The sequence below is a fragment of the Wasmannia auropunctata genome, unplaced genomic scaffold (genome assembly GCF_000956235.1).
Source record: "Wasmannia auropunctata unplaced genomic scaffold, wasmannia.A_1.0 LD335244.1, whole genome shotgun sequence".
Lineage (NCBI taxonomy): Eukaryota > Metazoa > Arthropoda > Insecta > Hymenoptera > Formicidae > Wasmannia > Wasmannia auropunctata.
The window spans coordinates 120,851-140,769 of record NW_012027646.1 but is presented as its reverse complement, the minus strand read 5'-3'; the positions used below and the strand labels follow the sequence as shown (position 1 = coordinate 140,769).

At 35.7% G+C, this 19,919-nt stretch overlaps 3 protein-coding genes across 5 annotated transcripts; all 3 read right to left on the bottom strand.

Moving 5' to 3' along the window:
* Nucleotides 1–1,628: 1,628 nt before the first annotated feature.
* LOC105457373 (serpin B9-like) lies at nucleotides 1,629–5,646 on the bottom strand. Its single transcript, XM_011702000.1, has 4 exons — nucleotides 3,920–5,646; nucleotides 3,360–3,605; nucleotides 2,721–3,114; nucleotides 1,629–2,444 (listed from the first exon to the last, which is right to left on the bottom strand). Exons 2-4 carry the CDS (start codon nucleotides 3,603–3,605, stop codon nucleotides 1,882–1,884), a joined length of 1,203 nt encoding a protein of 400 aa, XP_011700302.1. The 5' UTR covers nucleotides 3,920–5,646; the 3' UTR covers nucleotides 1,629–1,881.
* Nucleotides 5,647–5,874: 228 nt separating this feature from the next.
* On the bottom strand, nucleotides 5,875–14,870 carry LOC105457372 (serpin B3-like). Of its 2 annotated transcripts, none has more exons than XM_011701999.1 (4): nucleotides 14,747–14,870; nucleotides 8,433–8,774; nucleotides 7,226–7,607; nucleotides 5,875–6,914 (listed from the first exon to the last, which is right to left on the bottom strand). In XM_011701999.1, the coding sequence occupies exons 1-4, from the start codon at nucleotides 14,759–14,761 to the stop codon at nucleotides 6,304–6,306; spliced, it is 1,350 nt and encodes a 449-aa protein (XP_011700301.1). In that variant the 5' UTR covers nucleotides 14,762–14,870; the 3' UTR covers nucleotides 5,875–6,303. The 2 variants fall into 2 exon arrangements, with proteins under 2 accessions (XP_011700301.1, XP_011700300.1); XM_011701998.1 differs by lacking the exon at nucleotides 14,747–14,870 and adding an exon at nucleotides 12,702–13,970.
* Nucleotides 14,871–15,359: 489 nt separating this feature from the next.
* On the bottom strand, nucleotides 15,360–19,657 carry LOC105457371 (thiamine transporter 2-like). Of its 2 annotated transcripts, XM_011701996.1 has the most exons (8): nucleotides 19,562–19,657; nucleotides 19,063–19,257; nucleotides 18,605–18,989; nucleotides 18,286–18,384; nucleotides 17,968–18,198; nucleotides 16,985–17,177; nucleotides 16,697–16,832; nucleotides 15,360–16,614 (listed from the first exon to the last, which is right to left on the bottom strand). In XM_011701996.1, exons 2-8 carry the CDS (start codon nucleotides 19,183–19,185, stop codon nucleotides 16,432–16,434), a joined length of 1,350 nt encoding a protein of 449 aa, XP_011700298.1. In that variant the 5' UTR covers nucleotides 19,186–19,257; nucleotides 19,562–19,657; the 3' UTR covers nucleotides 15,360–16,431. The 2 variants fall into 2 exon arrangements, with proteins under 2 accessions (XP_011700298.1, XP_011700297.1); XM_011701995.1 differs by having other exon boundaries at nucleotides 17,968–18,384.
* Nucleotides 19,658–19,919: the final 262 nt, after the last annotated feature.

Sequence of the window (19,919 nt, the reverse complement as noted above, 5' to 3'; positions counted from 1 at the left end):
GCGTTTTTGTAATTAATTAATAATAATTTTGTATATAATTTGGAAATTTTTCGGACATTCGCAGCCTCAGACTGAAGAACTTCTTTTCGTTTGGAAAAACGTCAGTGGAGTCAATTACTACGATTATTACTTCGACATCTTATTCGCGGACGGAGCTGCAATTTGTGGTCGTAAAAAAGGAGAATCGTACACGCAGGCAATGTTCACGATCATGTCAATTCCATTCGCGCTGCCTCGCTTTCATAACACGTTGAAAGAGAGATGTGCATCCACACAACTCGAATAATATACGCAATAATACAGATGGGTCTTCCTTCCTCGAGCTGGCGGAATGCGTCAGCATTGTAAGGAATCCACATAGAGCGCCATTCGTCTCTGCGTGACGCCCACGGCTAACATATTCAAATACGAAAAAAAGACTCTGAACGCGCCGATGCGATAATAATAGCCGATTTTATGCAACCGATGAATTAAAGATTGCCTTCTGTCTTCGGGACAACGCGAAAAATCGCGAGTCTCACGGCGCAAACAAACAATTCTAAACTTCATTGTTAAAGTGTGCTCTATATAATTTGGCAGAAACTTCCGAAGGACGTCAACCTACCGTTTTCGGTATTTCGACTTTTTTTCAACTAATCGCAATTAATGTCGGTACGATTTTGCTGCGCGTTGCGATTTTTTCCACTACCGCCATGTCTAAAGGATTCGTTGTCTATATTTGCGAAGATTAAAGTGCAAAACTTAGAAGTGCCATACTTTTTTTTGTATGTATTACAATTATTTACTGAAATTAAATCAATGATCAATCCGTTTTTCAATTTTCCGATCGCCGGTTATTCTTGGCATATTGCTACGAGCATAGGACAGGCGAGAAAATAAACGTAATCCTTCATTAGATATTACTTAAATTAACGGAAATAACGAGAGAGAAAAAAAATCTAAAAAAAATGTACGAACATAACAAGCTGAAAAATATAAACAAAAAAAATGAGATACAACGGCGAATCCTTCCGGATTGGCCTCAATCCCGAAACCGCCGCAGCCGAAAGGCTTTAAAGACGACGTTATGGATCTTCGAGGAAGCGCGAGAGTCTGTTCGCGTCTCTCACGGATCTCGGGTTCGCTCATCTCTTTCTCGTTGTCTCGTATAATACGTCAAGGACTCGCGGGAGCGCGAATCAGGACGATACTCGCGTTCGTCCGTGTTTCTGGTATGTCATACCCGCGTCGCGTGTTACATGTGTGTACGTGCGTGCGTTCCACGTGACGCAATCGGATGCCAACGGGCTGCAGCAGATCCCGGCATGCTCGTGTTTCGCGGATGCTACCGGCTAACGGTCGCTGATACGCAAAGCCCGAACGCACGCACGTATACACGGGCAGGCAGGCAGATACCCAAGCCAGAAGCGGTGCTCAGAATGACGTCAAGCCCAGGTGAATGGGTCTCAGTCTCGAGAATTCAACTTGTCGGTACGACCGGAAGAGGCGCAAGCTGCCGATCGCGAAAATCTCTCAAGAAGTCGATCAAGAAGGCACGACAAAGTGTTTTCGCCACCAACTTCTCGCGATTAGGAGGGATTAGATTATTAAATTGACCTAAATATTTTCTGTCGGAAGAGAGAAAAGAATTTTTTGAATAAAACTATAAGTTGTATTTCGCACACTTTTCGCACAAGCAGTGTTCTATACAATTCTTTTTATACACTTAATAAAAAAGAGTCACGATAAAATTTATGTTATTCAAACAGGTCATTTTACAAAAGTTTAAATTCCTAAAAGTTTTTACAGGAGACAATTTCTCCATAAAAAAAATTAATTTAGCTAAACTTTCGCTTTGTCTCTCATTTTATAAATACAGAAATATCTTTGACTTTACTTTCGTTAATTTCCCAGCAACACGCCACAGAAAAGGATGTTGCTACGGGATCGATTGTAGATCAGACAAACACATGGGAAGAGAACATCCAGGTCGGTGTCTTTACGCTCGTGTTGACATTCATTTTCGGTGATGAATACGTTAGCCGCGGCCACGGTGATATCACTACTCGTCAGATTAATACTGATACGGTGCACGGCATCGCCGAGCATCATGGGCAAGCAAGTAAACTCAGTCAGATCGACCTCGCCTAATGGCGCAATGTCCGAAAGGCCCAGCGAATCCAATAGGTCGTACATTCGCAGATCTTGCTCGAGCTTGAATATCGGAAACACCAAGTTCGTCTTTTGTGATAGCCCATTATCCAGCAGTCTGCGAAGTTCCTCAGATCCTTTCTCGGTCGTCATTTGTTCTATCAATTTGATAATTTTATCACTCTCTGTCGGATTACTTTTGTCAGATTCCAAAGTCTGCGACGGGAAGAAGAAGAACGTTGATATATCCTTCTCTTTACATGGTACCTCCATAATATATGCCTCTAGCAGAGACTTTTCTGAAGAAGACTTGTCTGAAGGAAAAAATTAAAAATAAAGCAAGATTAAAACGGAGACAATTAAAAATTAAAGTATTAATCGTTTCTCATTAAATATCGGTTTACAATAATTGTAGAAAATATAAAAGGGAAAAAAATGTTGGAAAGTGTTTTTACTTCAATTTCTATCTATATGAAAATGTTTTACAATACAAAATAAAATATACAAATTTTTTTGCTTCTAATTCAATACAAGAAATCGTTATAAAGTTATTGATAAATGGATAAAATAATATTGAAGTGACTAGTGACCTTTATTGAGATTCTCGTTCTTAAGCATTTGTCTGACTCTGCCATTTTTTTTATTCTGGCAATTATTGATGTCAAAATCAAAACTGCCGCTTAATTGGCCCTTGCAGTAGATCGCATTAAACAGGACTACTTCAGTCTTGACATGTATACTCTCCGGCCCAAGCAGGTTCTCTATGCGACCTTGTGTTACGGATTTAATACTGTTATTAAAGAAATTTCTTGCATGCTCGGGACGAAGTTGGAAAGTGATTTCCTTCAACTGATGGCCAGATGAGAATAAATTCATTGTCTCGATGTACATCCTTTTGCATTCACTCGTCCAAATTCTACTGAAAATTCGACATGTATAGTGATAGCTCTCGGGTTCATCAGTGGGTCTATCGGATCCATTGATCTGAAAAAAGAAATGAAGATATTGTGAGAATCTCTCTTGTCCTCGTTCCTCTCTCCCTTTTTTCTTCCTATTTAAGACAAATAAATATTCGTCATCTTTTATTATAAGTCACCGTAGTTGACTTTATTTTGTTAATTACAATTTTTTAACTTTTTAAAATCCCCAAAAACGCTAGCGATAAATTACGTACATTCTCATGCATTCTTTGTATGACGATACTAATTACATTGAAAAGAATTACTTACTATGTAACAAAATTGATTGTAACCACATATAAAATAGTATTGCTGAAGGAAGGCTTTAGATATGTCATCGGGAATATTGAGGATCTTTCTAAGAGACTCTTCAATTTCGTTTGTAGTCCCGAAATATATAACGAGTAGATTGTGATATAAAAGATGCGGGCTAAAAAAGACGTTAGTTTTCGGCTCCATCATCATACACTTTTTTAGGCTTTCGAGGGCAAATTTGAAGCAAGCGTCTGTCAACATCTTAAAAAAAAATGAAGTTGTTCGTTAATTTAATCTCTGCACAAGAAGATATATATTTAAAATCTTATAAATCTAGACTGACAATGAAAGAGAAACAAAAGGCTATCACAAAATTAAGTCACAATTAATGTTATGTACGTACAAATTTGTGTTTTAAGAAATTTTTTATACATTGATACACACAAAACAAGCATTAATGCAGTTATAGTGAAGATAAGTATAAATATATTTTAACATATATACGTTACACATTATATATAATGTGTAATAGACATTTTATCGCATTTATTAGGATTGGCAGTAATATAGTATACCTTTAATTAATTCTCAAGCTATCGACACAGTCCCATCAAGTAGTCCCAATACGAGTTACAAAAATTGTCGCTCACCAGGCAAGAAAATTTTAACAAATTAGCGGAAATATCGACGATATATAATAATAGTTGTCCAGTTTAGTTTTAACTGTAAATGGTAAAACGACTTTTTCGAAACTGATGTTAGAATACAATAGGATCGATAATAGACAGTCAAGATGTCTTATGTTTACTAAAATAAAAACTAAAGGACATTGAAGTCGGTGACAAAAGATGAGAAAAGCGCTAAATCTTGTGGTTTATTTATTGTTTAGGGAATTTAGCGACAATGCGTCAATTGTGTTCTGCTTTCAATTTGTGATCAAAATTGATGATTTATCTCTATTCATTCCATCTTTTGTATCGTGGAATTGTTGAATTTATTATTTTAGTTAAAATAAATTGAAAAAACATTTAATTATGTTATATTATTATACATGTGTCTTAAAATTTTTTTTAATTATTTTTTATTACAAATATTTTATTTGCAACTTTCCGTAAAACAAACGAATTTGAACGCGATTACCATTAAAATACGCTCTATATGTTCGGCAGAAACCTTTAAAGAACATCAGTCTATCTTTTCTTGTTTTATTTTTAATCCCTAAATCGCGACTGAAATTGGTATAATTTCGTTACGCTTTGATCTTTTTTACTCACGCAAAAAGTTTTTATTACTCGATCGTGAAAATCTATAGTTTTGTTAGGTATATTATAGATTTTTAATAACAGCTAGTCTACATCGGAATACAACTAAGGTTTGTTCTGATTCTTTTTAGCTTGAATTTCTTGCATCGTTCATTTTTTCTCTTTTTTTTCTCCAACATGAACCATGCAAAAAGTTTAACTGAAAAGAATAGGCCTATACATTGTTCATTTCGATTATTTTGCATGACAGAAAGAGACAATAGTGATGAGCTATTCTTGTCGTGGTCCACTTATGCATATGTATACTGTCTGTGAGTATATCACGTGATTTGAGGGTACCATGTGACTATGGGTACGGTCAAGATGATATTACAAATGCTTTGAAGCATTTTCTGATTGATCAATTTGTAAAATTCTTTTTCTGATTGGTCAATCAAATGCTTTAAAGCATTTGTAGCATCATCTTGACTCTATGTATTATATGATTTAAATATGAGTGAGTAGGTAGAGCTTGAAAATGGTAGCTCCTATCGAAAGCACTATTTGACGTCAAACAAGGCTACAAAGTGAGCAGTCTATATAGTTATAGTTACAGTATATAAAAATCTGTTCTAAGCACAGACGTCTATATAATACATTAGACTGCTAACTCCTATTTTATTCCTTATATGCACAAGTGTTTGCGCAAAGTGGATGCGCAGAATAGAAACCTCAAGTAGAAAAAAGACGTCTGCGATTCTTATTCTGTGAAAAGTTTTGGTACAGATAAAGGGATGGCGTTAGCCATCACCACGTTAGATACCACGTTGCGAAATTCCAACTATACAGTGTTCCGTTCACGTACTTAATGGACGGAACATGAGCCCGAAAAGTTAATTGTACATTTGTCATACGACAAATTTTCAGTTGTTTGCACCGAAACTTTCATTAACAGTTTATTAACAATATTCTCTGTGTTAATTATGTTCTGTTTTTTGAGTTTATGATGAAAAAATTAACGCTTTACATCTAGATTTACTTAAATATTTTCTCTATTATATCTACGCTGTCGCCGTTAAATTTGTCATTATATTAATATTAAAACGGGGGAGTTGAAAAACATTTTTTTAATTACAATACGTGTATAATTATATGTATGCTTAAGGCATTTTTATTTATTTTTTTTTATTACATAAATCTCCGCTTAATATTTTTAAACTTTTAATTTTTTTTATTCGGATTATATAATTTAATTATAAAATTCGGAAGAATATCTATTATAACAACTGTTTCAGTCAGTCAGCGAGATCGTCGAAATTTATTATCCATATGTTATCAGTAAGTAATATTGACGCCTTAACGTATACACTTTTATTTTGTTTTATAACACTCGTTTTCATTTAATATAAGACGTCATAAAGTATAAAATTTAAATTAATGAGATTCATTAATCAGCAAACGCCTCTCGAAAAATCGCCGGCAAATATAAAGTCCTTCTTTCGATTCTTCGAAAATTCGCGCGGATTTAAAGACCAACAACGCCAGCTTTGCAGGATCCAAAAGATCATCTCTTATCATCAACAAAAATAGTTCAACGCCATACGAGTCAATTGACGAAGAAGTGAAAAAACGAATTTATTAACCTCCGCCACGTTATCAGACTCCACGGCCCGACTGTCTTTTAAATTAAAGGACGAGTTTTTTTCGTAAACATCTGTCTAAACAGCACCGGGAGTTAGCGGTGTCGATTGGGATGAGCCGGGTGTGCGGAAAACGCCGGTGAAGAGGATGGTGTGATCAGCCTTGTTGTAGATCAGGTAGACGAACGGGTGGTTGGCGTTGAAGACGGCGGGCTCGGTGGGCCGGCTCGAGCGGAAGGTGAAGAGGGCGGTAGCCGCGGCCGCGGTGGTGCCTTCCTCCGTGACCTCAATGCGGGCGCGGTGCACCGCGTCGCCGAGGTGCAAGCTTTGCTCGCCGTCCGCGACGAAGCCGCGCAGATCGGCCACGCCGGGTGTCATCAGTTCCCCGGCGCCTAGGGCGTGCAGCAGCTGACCGATCGGCAGCTCTCGCTCGAGCTCGAAACGCGGCAGGCTGACCACGACCTCGTGCTGCAGCAATCCGTCGTCCAGCAGCTCGCGTAAATCCCGGGAACCCTTCTCCGTCGCCAGACGTTCCACCAGTTGACGGATGCCGTCTTGCGGCTCGTTAGAAGGATTCTGAGCCGATCGCCCGGCAGAGAATACTCCCGGAGGGAGTAGCACGAACATCGATACCTCGTTACCTTTGTATGGCAATTCCAAGATATATACACCTAGCTCTTCAGAGACACCTGGAAAGAAAAACGTAAAAATTAGGAAAAAAAAGTAGACAAATAAATATTGCATACTGATGAATAAAATGTCGGATTTTTAATCCGTATACCTAATGCTGTTTACGTTTCCATCAAAGTAAAAGACCGTTTTCATAATCTCACTTTGACATCTTATATTTTTATAAAAATAGACGATATTGGAATTTATACATAAATTTGAATAAATCTAAAGTCAAATGTAAAAAATATTTTGTTTAGAATCAATTAAAAGAGTCCAGTTTAATGATAAGTTCATGAAGTTCTCTCTCGAGTGGAGTAGTGACGCTTACCGTAATTGAAATTCCCTGTCTGATGCATGAAGGTGGTGAAAGAATTTTGCGTGCTGGAAGTATAGAAGATGTCGCGTTTCGAATCCTTTGGGTCGAAACGAGAGGCCCACAGACCCTTAAAGTAGACCGCGTTCGCCAGTACCAGATCAGTGTCCTCGGTGATGCTGTTCGGCGGCAAGAGGTCGCGAATGTGGCCTTTCGTTATATTGCTGACCCAATTATTGATCTGATTTCTCACCTCGGTGGGATTTGTACGGAAATCGGTTACTTCCATCTGATCGCCGAAGAAATCGAGCATGCATTCGCGCGGTTTCTTGGAATTTGTAATCCAAAATCTATTGGCGATCCTGAAATCGTAGGAATCTTCAGCGGATCCACCCATCTGAAATGAGAAATACCGAGGATAAAAAATTCGTTCTTTTTTTTTCAATACTTCTGAGAATCTCTGCGCGAAATCGCTAAGATAATTTCATACAAATTCTGTTCGTACATTACGTTCGCACAAGAATGATTTTCAGAAAAATTTCTATCCCCGAAGTAATAAATTTTAAAAATGTCTAAATTATTTTGTAAAACTCGTTTAATCATTTTATTCGAATTAAATAGTCTGAAGTTAAACATTTGGTCTGAGTAGAAAAGCCTTCATATTTCTTGTTCTAAAACCCATTTTTAAAAGATCTGCGAATTCATTATTAATTTTAACTTCATAATTTATTTTTAATTCTAACTTTTTTTTTCCTTTTCTTTAGTTAAAATTATTTCAACTTAAAATTTAGTTAAAATTATTGTCACAACCATCACATTCTAATAAACCGTCTGCGATAATAAATATATCTTCGGATCCGTCATACATATTCTAACGCATTTGAGAAGTACATTGCAGTTGACTTAACATGTGAACTTGAAATTTATTTCCACCATATTTCTTCTCGGCTTCTTCATGCGGAAATCCCTGAGTTACCTACGTCATTCACAAATTCGTTCGTGCAAGCGTTTCGCTGTACGAGACGATCTTTAAAAGTCGGCCAAGGGGATCCGCGATTCTCTCGAAGCAGCCACCTTTAGGGCCTTGGGGATCCCGAGCGCGGTTTATCCCCGGACGTTGGTGTAACGATAAACCGCGGGCGATGATCACCTTGACATACCTCCGCGCTACGATGAAGTAAAGTAAATCGCGCAATTACGCAATCGCGCCGGAATCGCTCACCTGGACACGTAATTGACTGAGCGATCTCTCGAGGGCGTAGTAGCGTTGCACGTCGACTTTCGTCAGCTCATTCGGTATGTGAAGGGCCTGCTTGAGGGACTCCTCGGTGGTGCCGCGAGCGCCGAAGTACGCCAGGCTCAGGGCCTCGTGTATGCTGTGCGGGCTGAAGAAGACGTTGTCCCTCGACTCGATCAGCACGGTCTTCCTCAGGCTGTCGAGCGCGAAGCCGAAACGGGCGTCCGTCAGCGACATCCTCGACGTCGGGTCCATCATCGAGGGGACGTCATCTCCTGTTAGACATTGTGCCGAAATCATGCTGATCGCCGACAGCAATGATATCACCTGCAAAAAAGATAAAAATAAGAGAAAGGAAAATATCGTAACTTTAGAATGTTGTCAAAAAATATGTTTTATTAATATTACACGTAAGGAATGGATTCAAATCGATGTTACATTTACAGTCCTGGCTATAAGTATAAAGCATCCCCTACAAATTGTAAACGGTCTATATCTAACGAAAACTAAATTAAGAACATTTTTATTGAAAAATAATATTTATTTTTTATGGCAACTTTAATTTATTTCGTTAGTTTTCCTTTGGCTTTTATTACTGTCTTCTCCAAGAAAATGCAATAAATTGAAAGAGCATTATACTTATGGTCAAGGCCATAAGTATATAATGATGTGTCCTTCGTCAAAGCAACAATAATATGTTCAAAGTGGGTCGCTCTAGGAGGTTGATTGTGCAACATAGGAAAAATAAAGCTAATTAAAATCTCTTTAGAGCTTTTTTCTTCAAAGGAGAGATCTCTCAGAGACTTCCGCGTTATGGCGGGGGGAACCGCAACTAAAAAAGGAATTCAATTTGTTATTCGATTTCGGCGGCGATTTATCGTCAAATATACACACGTGTCATCCAACGCGAAGAGATTAACGATGTCCCGTGCAAATAAAACGCACGCGCTGGCATCATTCCCTCGGTCGAATATTCGATCTGAGAGGAAAAAAAAAACTTTCTCGCGAGCGGCGGAGAAAGCGACGACGACGAGGAATCACAGGCCGCGTTTGACGCAGAAGACACGTAGACGACGCGACGGAAGGAATCTGGGCCTTCGGCACGTTTTTTTTTTCACAACACGCGCGACCGCTCCTCACGACAATAGCCTGTAATCTATACGAATTTCTAGACCGTGTCGCGCCCACCGCGCGCAATCGCTTCATCGCAGCTGATTGCGAGTCTTTTTAGCCGGTAGCTAATCCCGCCCGACTAGAACGTCAAAGATCAAGGATTTCGTCCAACGATTTGAATTTCAAATTCGTTTCTTTACTTTTTCGCGAAGTTAAGCCGTCGCGATTGTGTATCGCGATTACCGACTTATGACCCTGCACGAAAAAAAAAGATGTATTAACAACATTAACCAACTGCAGTCTAATTGAAAATGATCTTGTTTATTCAATATCAGTATCAATTAATCAATTCAGCATAAAATCAGGATCTTAAAGATTTCTACTTGCGAGAAATATTTAAAAGACATGTGAAAAACGTCTTGTAGATATCTTATGTCCCCTTTAAACTTTGTGTTGTCTTGGAAAATAACATTTTATTAAGAGAATTTGTTTAATTAATACTGTAATGAATTGAACAAGATTTTTTCAATTAGATTCTGTCTGCTAATAATACATATTTTTCTTCTGTGTGCATATGTATATTGGAGAATTTTAGTTTTTTCAATCAAATCCTGACGTAATCATTCGCGATTCCTTCACAACTTCCTTCCCTCGTGGAAGGGCATGTTCTCTCATTCGTTACTTCTCTGTGCAATTGCGGCGAAATTGCAACCGGATCGGAAATCGGCTAACAACGAGTGAAAGCAGCCGGCGCAGCCAGTACCGTGACATCATAGGGCATCCGGCTTTCATGACTGAAATTAAGATGTGACGAAAGTTCTCGCCTGAAAAGCGGCATTTTCGCAAGATGGCGAATTAAGACGGGTCACACCCCTCGGTGACGTATATGAATTTTATTCAATATAAGGAAACATTAATAATTAATTAAAAATTAATAATGGCATCGCAGCGCGAGACTACAATTCTTCACTTCCTTTAATAAATTCTAGAATTTTAGGAGTAAAATTTAAATAAAAATCGGAATAAATAAATTAAAAGTGGAAACAGATTTTTGAAATTAATTAATTTGTGAAGATAATTTAAAAATAAACAATTAAAATTGGAATAATTAAAACGGAGATTCCAATAAAATGGTCTGAATTAAAATTAGATGATCCACGAATCTGTGTTACATATCATATACACGACAATACTTGCGAGATACATCTGCTCCGGAAATAGTGAGCATTTGAAATAAAAAAAACATAGCTAAAACAAGAAAAGAGCAGAGAAAAGGTGCGAATTGAAATAAAGACTGACTTGAATTTGTCTGAAATTAAAATTACTCCATGAATTAAAATGAGAACGAGGTCGGTGAATTAAAACTATGATTGCAATTGAGTTTTGAGGATCTGTCTGAGTTATAATTGGAATAGATGGAACGAGATCGATATGGCAATGAAATGTTACGTGTGAATTCTTTGTGTACGTTTATACTCGTTATCCATTGCGATCACGTATCACGTACAATTCATGACAAGCGTGCTCGCGAATAGTCAACCTTGTTCTCAGAATCGAACTCTTTCTCTCTCTCTCTCTCTCTCTCTCTCTCTCTCTCTCTTCTTTTGTTCGTTTGCTCGCGATCAAATAGCTCTAGGTAATTACTCGTGACGCAAGGATTTATGAATGATCAAGCGGTGCGAACGCGACAGGGGAATTCCGTGAGAAACGTAAGAGCGGCGTATAGCTTCTTTACGTAAATACTTCGAAGCGTGAAGGTCTGAAGTTAGACCGTAGACACGTTTGTCCAATTATCTCATTAAAGGTCATAAAACTGTAATGCAGAGAGTCTTATTTAAGTAGTAATTGTCCTTTTCTAAAAGTCTTAGAGTCACAAGTTTCTGGATTTTAAATTTAGAAAAACGTTAAACAGACAGATTTTTATAATTGTTTTGACAACATTGGGTTTTAATTTTAAAGGATAACGATCACATAAAATTATTTCAGAAGACGAAGAAATAGGACCGCGCGGCATTTATTTTTCTATTTATCTACAGGAATGTAAAATATTTTTTTGTGATTACAATGTATTTACAAAACGATATACGAATGATTTTCTGGGAAACGTTATATCGTCTACACATCATGTACTGAAAATTATAGTAGAAAGTTTATTAGTGAAATTAATATTCGTTGAAGCTAAATGAAAACGTTAATGAACTAAGATTTCTAGTATAAACTTAAGAGAATAACATTCGATGTCAATGTGAGATTGATTGCCAAGTTAAACATGAAATGTATACTAAAAACACAAAATAATTGTTAGATGATTATGCCTGATAATATCACGCCATCATTTACATTGTTCTCTATTATAAAATTGCTAGATTTTGGATATGTATGTGTAAATGCATATTTGTGGATATCGAGAGATATTATTATATAAATGTTTGACGTCGCTCTAGATAAAATGAAATAAAAATAGACCGTGTTTTAATATTATTGATATTGTTTGACACACGAAGAAACTCGTTTCAAACCGTTTCAAACTCATTCTGGATAGTCAAAACACTTAAAACTATCCCGGACTACGAATTTGCTCCGTCTATCGACTTTCGAAATAAATCTCTTTCAATTTTGAATCAATGTTGTGTCGTGAATCGTAACGATTGTCACAATTATATTATAATGAATCGTATTAGAAATTTTATGTTATTAATCGGAAAGATAAAGAATTTGACGTTTTCAGTAAACCATCTAATAAATTTCTTTAGGAATTTAAAAAATTGAAAACGTTTTTCAACCCAAAATTGATAACTTTTTAATACATGTATCAAACTCGCTCGAAATTAATTTAAGAAATTTATTCTCGAGAGGAAGACATTCGCAAGTTTTTCGATAAGACTTATCGCGGTTGAACTTCCGACCAGGCAGTCAAGGGTCATTTCAGGTTGGGGTACAACAACACACGATCGTGCTTTACAATCTTTTGTAGGCAATTCGCGATGCTAGCAACAACGAGTGATATTTCAATGAATTTCGGACTTTCGAAAGATCGCCTTCTGAATCTTCTCTGTAAAAAAAAACTCGTAACGGATTTCACGAAGCGAAATAAATGGGATCGCAGAGGAAAAATAAATGTACGTCGACGTCGACACTTACCGTGAGGAACGACATTGTTTGACACTCTCTCAGAGAGTTCCAGTAAAATGAATAATCAAGTGACGTCTCGGTAATTGGTACGAAGTAAAGTTGGAGCGGTCTGAGCGACGATCGAGAAGAGGCAGAACTGAAGTCGGAGCGATCATGAATTCATGAAGAGACACGCTAGAGGAGAATGCCTTAGCCAGCCCCACTCTTCCCCACTACTGACTCGTCACATGTTTGCGCGGAAAACGTCATGACATAGTCACAACGAGTTGGGGATTCAGGATCGGATTGTACGAAGAAAAATCAAGAAAATCTGATAAAGTTGCATTTAGAGGAATTTTGTAAGAAATTCAAGAAAAATTTAGAAATAATTACGAGACATTCAGGCTCGGAATTAAATACGTGCCTATAGATTAAAGGAAGCGTGTTTTATGTAATTTTATACGTATATTAATCTATTCGCTCGACTTACTTAAATTTGAACAATGAGAAACGGACGTGTATACATCTAGTGTAGGGTAATGCGAGAAGAATCCTCCTGAGTCCTCGTTTCAGTCAAGCTACTTCCTTTCCACCCGACCCTGAACGCGTTTATGTATGTATGCTTGTCGTGCGAACTTATCATTACTTCCTGATCTCTTGGAAATGCCCGATCACAATCAATTTTATTACCTGCAAAATCCCTGCTACCTCTAAAAAGACGCGTGTATATGTGTGTTTTTATAGTGTTCTATCTTTACTTTCCACGAAAAAAACTTATCTCCGAAGAGGTTTAGTTTCGTGCATTTACTCATAAGAAGTAAATTCCTTTAACGAGATATGTTTACTTCCAGTCACGCCCAAATTTTTCAAAGTTAAAATTTTGCAGTGATTTTATTCCATCCTTCTCTCAATTTCCTATCAATTTCTTGTGTCAAGAATTTTTATCAAATTTATCAGAATTTATCAAGTTTGCGAGAAATTATATAATTTATCATACATTTTCAAAATCAGAATGTGCTGATTTGCACATAATTTGTCTATCTGCGATTATTGTAGGTCAAAATTGACAGGTCAATTGGCCTGATGAGCGATTAATATCCATTTCTACTAATGTAGAGATTAACTTTCTCGGCTTAACTTCTATTCTTTATCTTGTTCTTGTTCTGGGAAATTGAAAAAGATAAAGAATAAGCCGAAACATACAGATAAAAAATTAACCCGAGATGAAAATTAATCTATATTAGTAGAAATGGATACAAGTGTGTTAAATTTAAAGCTGCTGGTATTTTAATTCAATATTATATTGGATTATGATGTCAGAAGTGATGAATCGTGTAAATATTTGTTTTTAATAAAAAAAAGCTGTTTGTAATTTCCTGTCGTCAATCGCGTTCGATGACATAATTTACCGAAAATTTTCTGTACAGTCATTCTTCACGCACACATTATAATTCAATCTACACGTGTCTCACATTAAAATGAGTTACGTTAAGATGACAATTTAACCAAGCTTTACAATTATTAATACATATACCGAGTGGAAGAAATAAAACAGTGCAACGATGCAACGATGTCACGTTCTAATTGCGGCACACGTTGGCTAATTGTCAAACAAACAACGTATTCTCTGAAGTAATGTCATTCGTTCTCATTAAAGATTCCGTTAACTCGGAGTTAAGAATGCTAACTTAATGCTCACTCTTACCTCATTATCGTCGCAGCAAACAAGACATTTAATCTTTCCGACAAATGGATTTGTGGATTTCTTCACGTTAAGAAACTCTTTGACTATTTATAAGACGTGAACACAAATAATAAATGATCTTTCTAACGAAATGAAAGTGGATCATATTGCTGTGGATTGTACTCTCATTGCAAAAGAAAAACGAATTTATTACCGAGAGAAAGAACATCGTTTTGTTCTGAATAAATTGGATATTAGATTCGATAAAAGACGTACGTTTTCTTCGCCAAGTAAAATCGCGAACACAGAACGATACTTTACTTAAATTAAATATTAGATCGTTGAATTATGAATGATGTGAATCTTGTCCGTTAATTATGTCTAATCTTACCTGGAGATAAATCATGATTATTGGAGCACCGATTTATCATACGGAGATTTTTCTTAAGGACTGTTTTACAACAGCGTCTTGTAACGAAACGTATCTACGATTGTGTTTTTACGCATCGTCGTGGTGGCTTTATATGTAGCAACGCCATTCACATGAACATTATTTACACACATGTTTACACAAGTCCGTACGCACTTTCGGCGCGGATCTGGGAAAATCCCAGTCGAATCAGCACATCTGCGATGGACCACAGCTTTTACCGTTATTGGAAAAAGATGATTGAAAAGACACATTTCCGTTTGTGCAAATTGAATAACAATGTAAATGCTAATAGCAGCAGAAAAGCGTTGGAAAATCCCAAGTTATTTATCAACACGCTTCATCAATTTTAATAAATCAAATAACAATACAAATTCTATTTAACGAATAAAATTTAATCTTTAAAAATTTTTAATTGGTAATAAAATTTTATAAAAATTTATTTTCGACTTTAAATCAAAGTTAGACATTGATACAATATTTTTTATTTAATTCAATCGATAAAAAACAACAAATTTGATATGATAAAAATTTAATTAGTAAATTCATTGCGCAATTAAGAAATTTTTAAATCTTTGTTCCATCTTTAATTTATTACACTTGTTAAGTTAATTAGCAATATCAAATCGAACTCTTGTTTATTTTACATGATATGAAGTTTATTGAAAATAAATTTCTCAATTAGAACACGTAGAGATTTCTTTTTCCGGATATCTGAAGATTAACTTGATATTTATAGATTAAAAATTTGATAAAGTGGGTAGTATCACGATATCTAACAATGGCTTTATTGATCGAAGTAATTTATGTTTAAAATTAATCAACCGCTTTGTACAAACCATTATCTTTTATCATTATCATTATAATCTAAGGAAGTAAATGAAAAAAGATTTTAGAACATAATCACAATTTAAGATTCGCATTTCGTTCGGATATCAGGATTTTGTTCAACAAAATATCAATCATATTAAAACAACAGAAACGTATTTCAAGATAATTTCCTAAAATAGAGATACTTTATAAATACATTATATTATTATTTCTTTTTACAAGAAACTCTTGTGTGAAGAAAATAGATAAATGCAGATTGTATTAATATAAACTTAATTATCATTCATCTCTTCGTCACGAAGCATAATATAAGTCATAATAATACTAGATTGATCCATTGAAGTTGACGAACTTCAATGGATTTTAAATCTGTTATTTTAAGTTTATCTTAAATAAAACTGAAACTAAGTTTTGAAATATTAATATTAAAATTAATTTTTAAATATTATTTAAAAATATTTGGTTTTATTGCACTTTTCTTTTTCAAAAAAGATTTTCAAATCTATAATTTGTTCACGAAACTTGTGTTGCTTTGAAAACGAAATTGAAAAAACGATTTTTGGCATTTAGTGCAAAGTATCTCGATTTTTCTATAAAAATAACTACCTCGCAATTTAATACTGCGCGTATACTGTATGTACAATAAATCTCTATGTATAAAATTTTTAGGAACAACGGCACGTCGCGAAAAGAACATATATATAAAACAATTGTTTTATAAAAATAATATTCACGGCGTAGACTAATTCAATAATTAAAAAACTATGTGCGTAATTCGAGCTACAAATTGAATTGATAGTTAAGATGCGTCTGCCTCAACTGCCATCGTGCTCAGACTTGGACGGCTCAATGTTACTCGCATCACTCGCGGATTTATCGTCATCGCTGAGCCACACGTGGAAGCCTGCGCCGCTTCGATAGTGCTGCACGATATTGATGACGCCTATCACAATGTACATTATGGCCAGAACGAGGAAGTAGCTGCCGTAGACGAAAAACTGAAATGCGAATAGTTGCCGACATTATTTGAGGTGATAGCCAACACTCAATTTTAGAAGTGCTTTTAGCGCATCATCTTACCTGCTGCCTGATATTCAGCATGAGCGTATTCACGACCACGAACGTCAGTAAACTTTGCGTTAGTAACGCGAAGAATGTATTTATCCCAAACACAAGACCATAGCTGTCCTCAGTTATGTCTTTGGCGACCTCGAAGCTACGAACAAGCAAAAGCAAAACGCTTATTTACTTCCCCATTTCCTCGTTCAGCTTATCGTAATTTTATTCAAGAATCAAGAAACTATTTCAACTTCCGATCGAAATTATTCCCCGATCAAATCGTATTGTTAATTAATTAATTGCATTCACCTTGCAACAGTGACCATAGTGTGATAAATCACGCCGCATATGATATAGCCGGCGTATAGAAACCAAATGTTGTAACTGTAAGATAATCCCAATAGTATGCCGCCTTCTAGGAGCGAGAAAACGGACAACATCATGTCTCCTAATAGGGTCCAATTTAATTGTATCTTCCCTACACAAAATACGGTCACTGCACCTGGTGAAAACAAAAATATATATATAAAAAAAAATCACCAATTTTACATAATTTAATTTAATTCGTTTCTCTCAGTTACGCTCTTTTATCTTATCGATATTTTAATTAAAAACTTAATTAAAAGATCGATAATTAAGTTTTTAATTAAGCTTTAATGAATTTATGGTTAAAAATGTTCAACGTATCTATAAATCGCGCATCTCATAGCGCGTCCAATCTCACTGATCTGCGTTTAATTGATGAATAATTCTGCTTACAATTAGATTTGAATTGAATAAATTTTTTAATTAAGATAAATAAGATGTTCTTTTAACATGTAATATTTTTCAATTTGTTGGCGCAAATACATTTTTACAGCACATTCATAGTTCTTTCTTTTCATTTGTAACAAAAATATATATTATCTACCAAGATTTATTTCAGATAAGTTTATTGCTCTGACGTTATTGATGTTATCAACCACCTCTATTAAGCTTATCGCACAGTATCTACTTATTTCAGATTAGAGAGACAAAATTACCCATTCTTAACAGATAGCATGAATGTGATTGCAATAGTTATTATCCTTATTGCGATATATAATATTCAAATTACAAAAAAACAATGAAACTATAGCGCATAAAATTTGAAAGTATTCAAAGAAGCTACTTGCATAAAATTCACTCCATACAGTTGACAGACTAATCAATCGTTCAAAATTGATTCCATTGTTCCGACTTCTGGTTTTGATTTTACAAAATTGGAATAAGGCACGTGTTTCGACCAAAGACGATTGAAACGTCTTCCTTACCCACAATCGCGTAGATGAAGTCCACGGCACCGTTGTAGATCATGTCGTCCGGACCCACCGCGGTCCGCCACAGGAGCTGAATGTAGTTGATGATCTGCAGGTAGCCGCAGGTGGCCAGTGCCCACCAGACCGACCACTTGGCCACGCGGTAATTGGTATAAGCCTGCACGAAGTGTTTCCACAGCAGCGCATACGCATTTCTGATCTTGCGAAGCAATGGCCCGCCTAACACTGTAAAACAACACTTTGTTTCGCCACTCTCTATATCGGGCGATTCTCGCGGATTACTTGAATGTTGCGACTGATGATCGAGCGCACCTTTCCGTTGCTCCTCATCGGAAATACCGTTGCGATGGAAGTACATCGATTGACTTACAGAAGGCAGGAAAAGCGCCCAGACCGTCGCGAAAATGTTAGCTGAAAAATAAAATATATAACGTCATTTATATAAGTATCTTATATAATGCGTAAGGAACATGTCATATTTCTAAACATGTTATATTATATTATATCAACTAATATCATTACTTTTCACAAGCTGTGTAGAATTCTATGCAGATTATTGCTAAGTCGCAATCAGACTTGTAGTTTGAATTTAATTAATATGTATACATTCAGGTTATCTTATCTTGCGTACCTGAAAGAGTTATAAAATTGAGCTGGTGATAGTTCAGTAAGCCGAAGGAAGCTGTTAATTGCGCTACAAAGCCAGACATGCTGCGGCCAAACAGCGTGGCTGCTTTAGTATGCCCGGTCACCTCTTGATAGTGTTTCTTGTCCACTTTGGCGTATATATAAGTATAATAGGCTACCTCTGTGGACATATACAGGCCATAAAAGAATTCCAGAATCTGGAATACTATCACAGTTTTTCCGAGTATTATCATGAGGAACGTGACGACGCCGGAGAAACCACACAATATAATGATAGGCTTGTATCTGACGAAGTCTGTGATCAAGAAGACAAGTATCAATGTTGCTAAATAGCTGTATGTGGACACAGGAATGATCTCCTGATTCACCTAAAAAATTGAACATTATTAACATAATTTAATTGTTCAATGGATAAAATCATTCAATATTTGAAGTACTTACTTGATCATCTGTAAAGTTCTTCCATGGTCCAGTTAAATAATCTGTCACAAATGATTCAGAGGGCCGGAAGTCCTTAAAGCATCCAAACATGCACAAGATAAATGAGATCTTGAGCCAATGCATCTTGCCTTGTGAATACTTGTGCGTCGTTCAATGAATTATCTTAATAAATTTAAGAAAATCTTCAATGCATCTCTGCAAGAAAAGAGAAAAGATATACATCGATTTATTTAAGCATAATCAATGTGTCATATAGAAATAATAAATGTATATGTATTAATTTATATCTATCTAATAAATAACAGCATTATAATAATACATTTAATACAATAAAATATAAATTTATATAATAGTCTTATTTAACATTGAAGATTTTAATTTAAATTTTGTATTTAATTAATTATTTTCTGCACTATATAACATCTGTTTAGTTATTAATGTCTACGTGTGTATTGCACGTTTTGAATATTTTTCCACGTTACATTACATTTAACCTTACTTTGAAAAATTCTTGTACGTTCTCCCACGCTGTATCATCCACTACTGCCTTTTGCTCCGCTGTGCTCCGTTAAAATCAAGCCAAAATAATTCGCATGCCAAGCTTGAACAAGAATAATTTAAAAGTGATAGAAGGGAAACTCCAAAGAGAAGCGAAGTCACAGCGCACCTTAGCGAGGAAAATTGTAACATATTAAACCATGAACGAACAACGATGACATTTTAATATACATTATGTTCTTGAATAAAAAACTATAATCGCGTGAAAAGTTATATTTTAAAAATAAAATTGTAAAAGTTGCTAAATTTTTAAATTATAATTTAAAAATCAAATTCTGAAAATCGGATTGGTTACGCTA

Bases quoted from the DNA above. Each gene is read 5' to 3' on its own strand.
- LOC105457373 (XM_011702000.1), bottom strand. From the start codon at position 3,605: ATGTTGACAGACGCTTGCTTCAAATTTGCCCTCGAAAGCCTAAAAAAG. The intron at 3,115-3,359 runs GTAAGTAATTCT...TTCTTTTTTCAG, and splicing joins ACAATCAATTTTGTTACATA to ATCAATGGATCCGATAGACC. The intron at 2,445-2,720 runs GTCACTAGTCAC...TTTTTCCTTCAG, and splicing joins GAACGAGAATCTCAATAAAG to ACAAGTCTTCTTCAGAAAAG.
- LOC105457372 (XM_011701999.1), bottom strand. The intron at 7,608-8,432 runs GTGAGCGATTCC...TTCTCATTTCAG, and splicing joins TCAGTCAATTACGTGTCCAG to ATGGGTGGATCCGCTGAAGA. The intron at 6,915-7,225 runs GTAAGCGTCACT...TTTTCTTTCCAG, and splicing joins GACAGGGAATTTCAATTACG to GTGTCTCTGAAGAGCTAGGT.
- LOC105457371 (XM_011701995.1), bottom strand. From the start codon at position 19,185: ATGCATTGGCTCAAGATCTCATTTATCTTGTGCATGTTTGGATGCTTT. The intron at 17,178-17,967 runs GTAAGGAAGACG...TGTTTTCACCAG, and splicing joins CTTCATCTACGCGATTGTGG to GTGCAGTGACCGTATTTTGT. The intron at 16,615-16,696 runs GTAAGATGATGC...TTCGCATTTCAG, and splicing joins TGCTGAATATCAGGCAGCAG to TTTTTCGTCTACGGCAGCTA.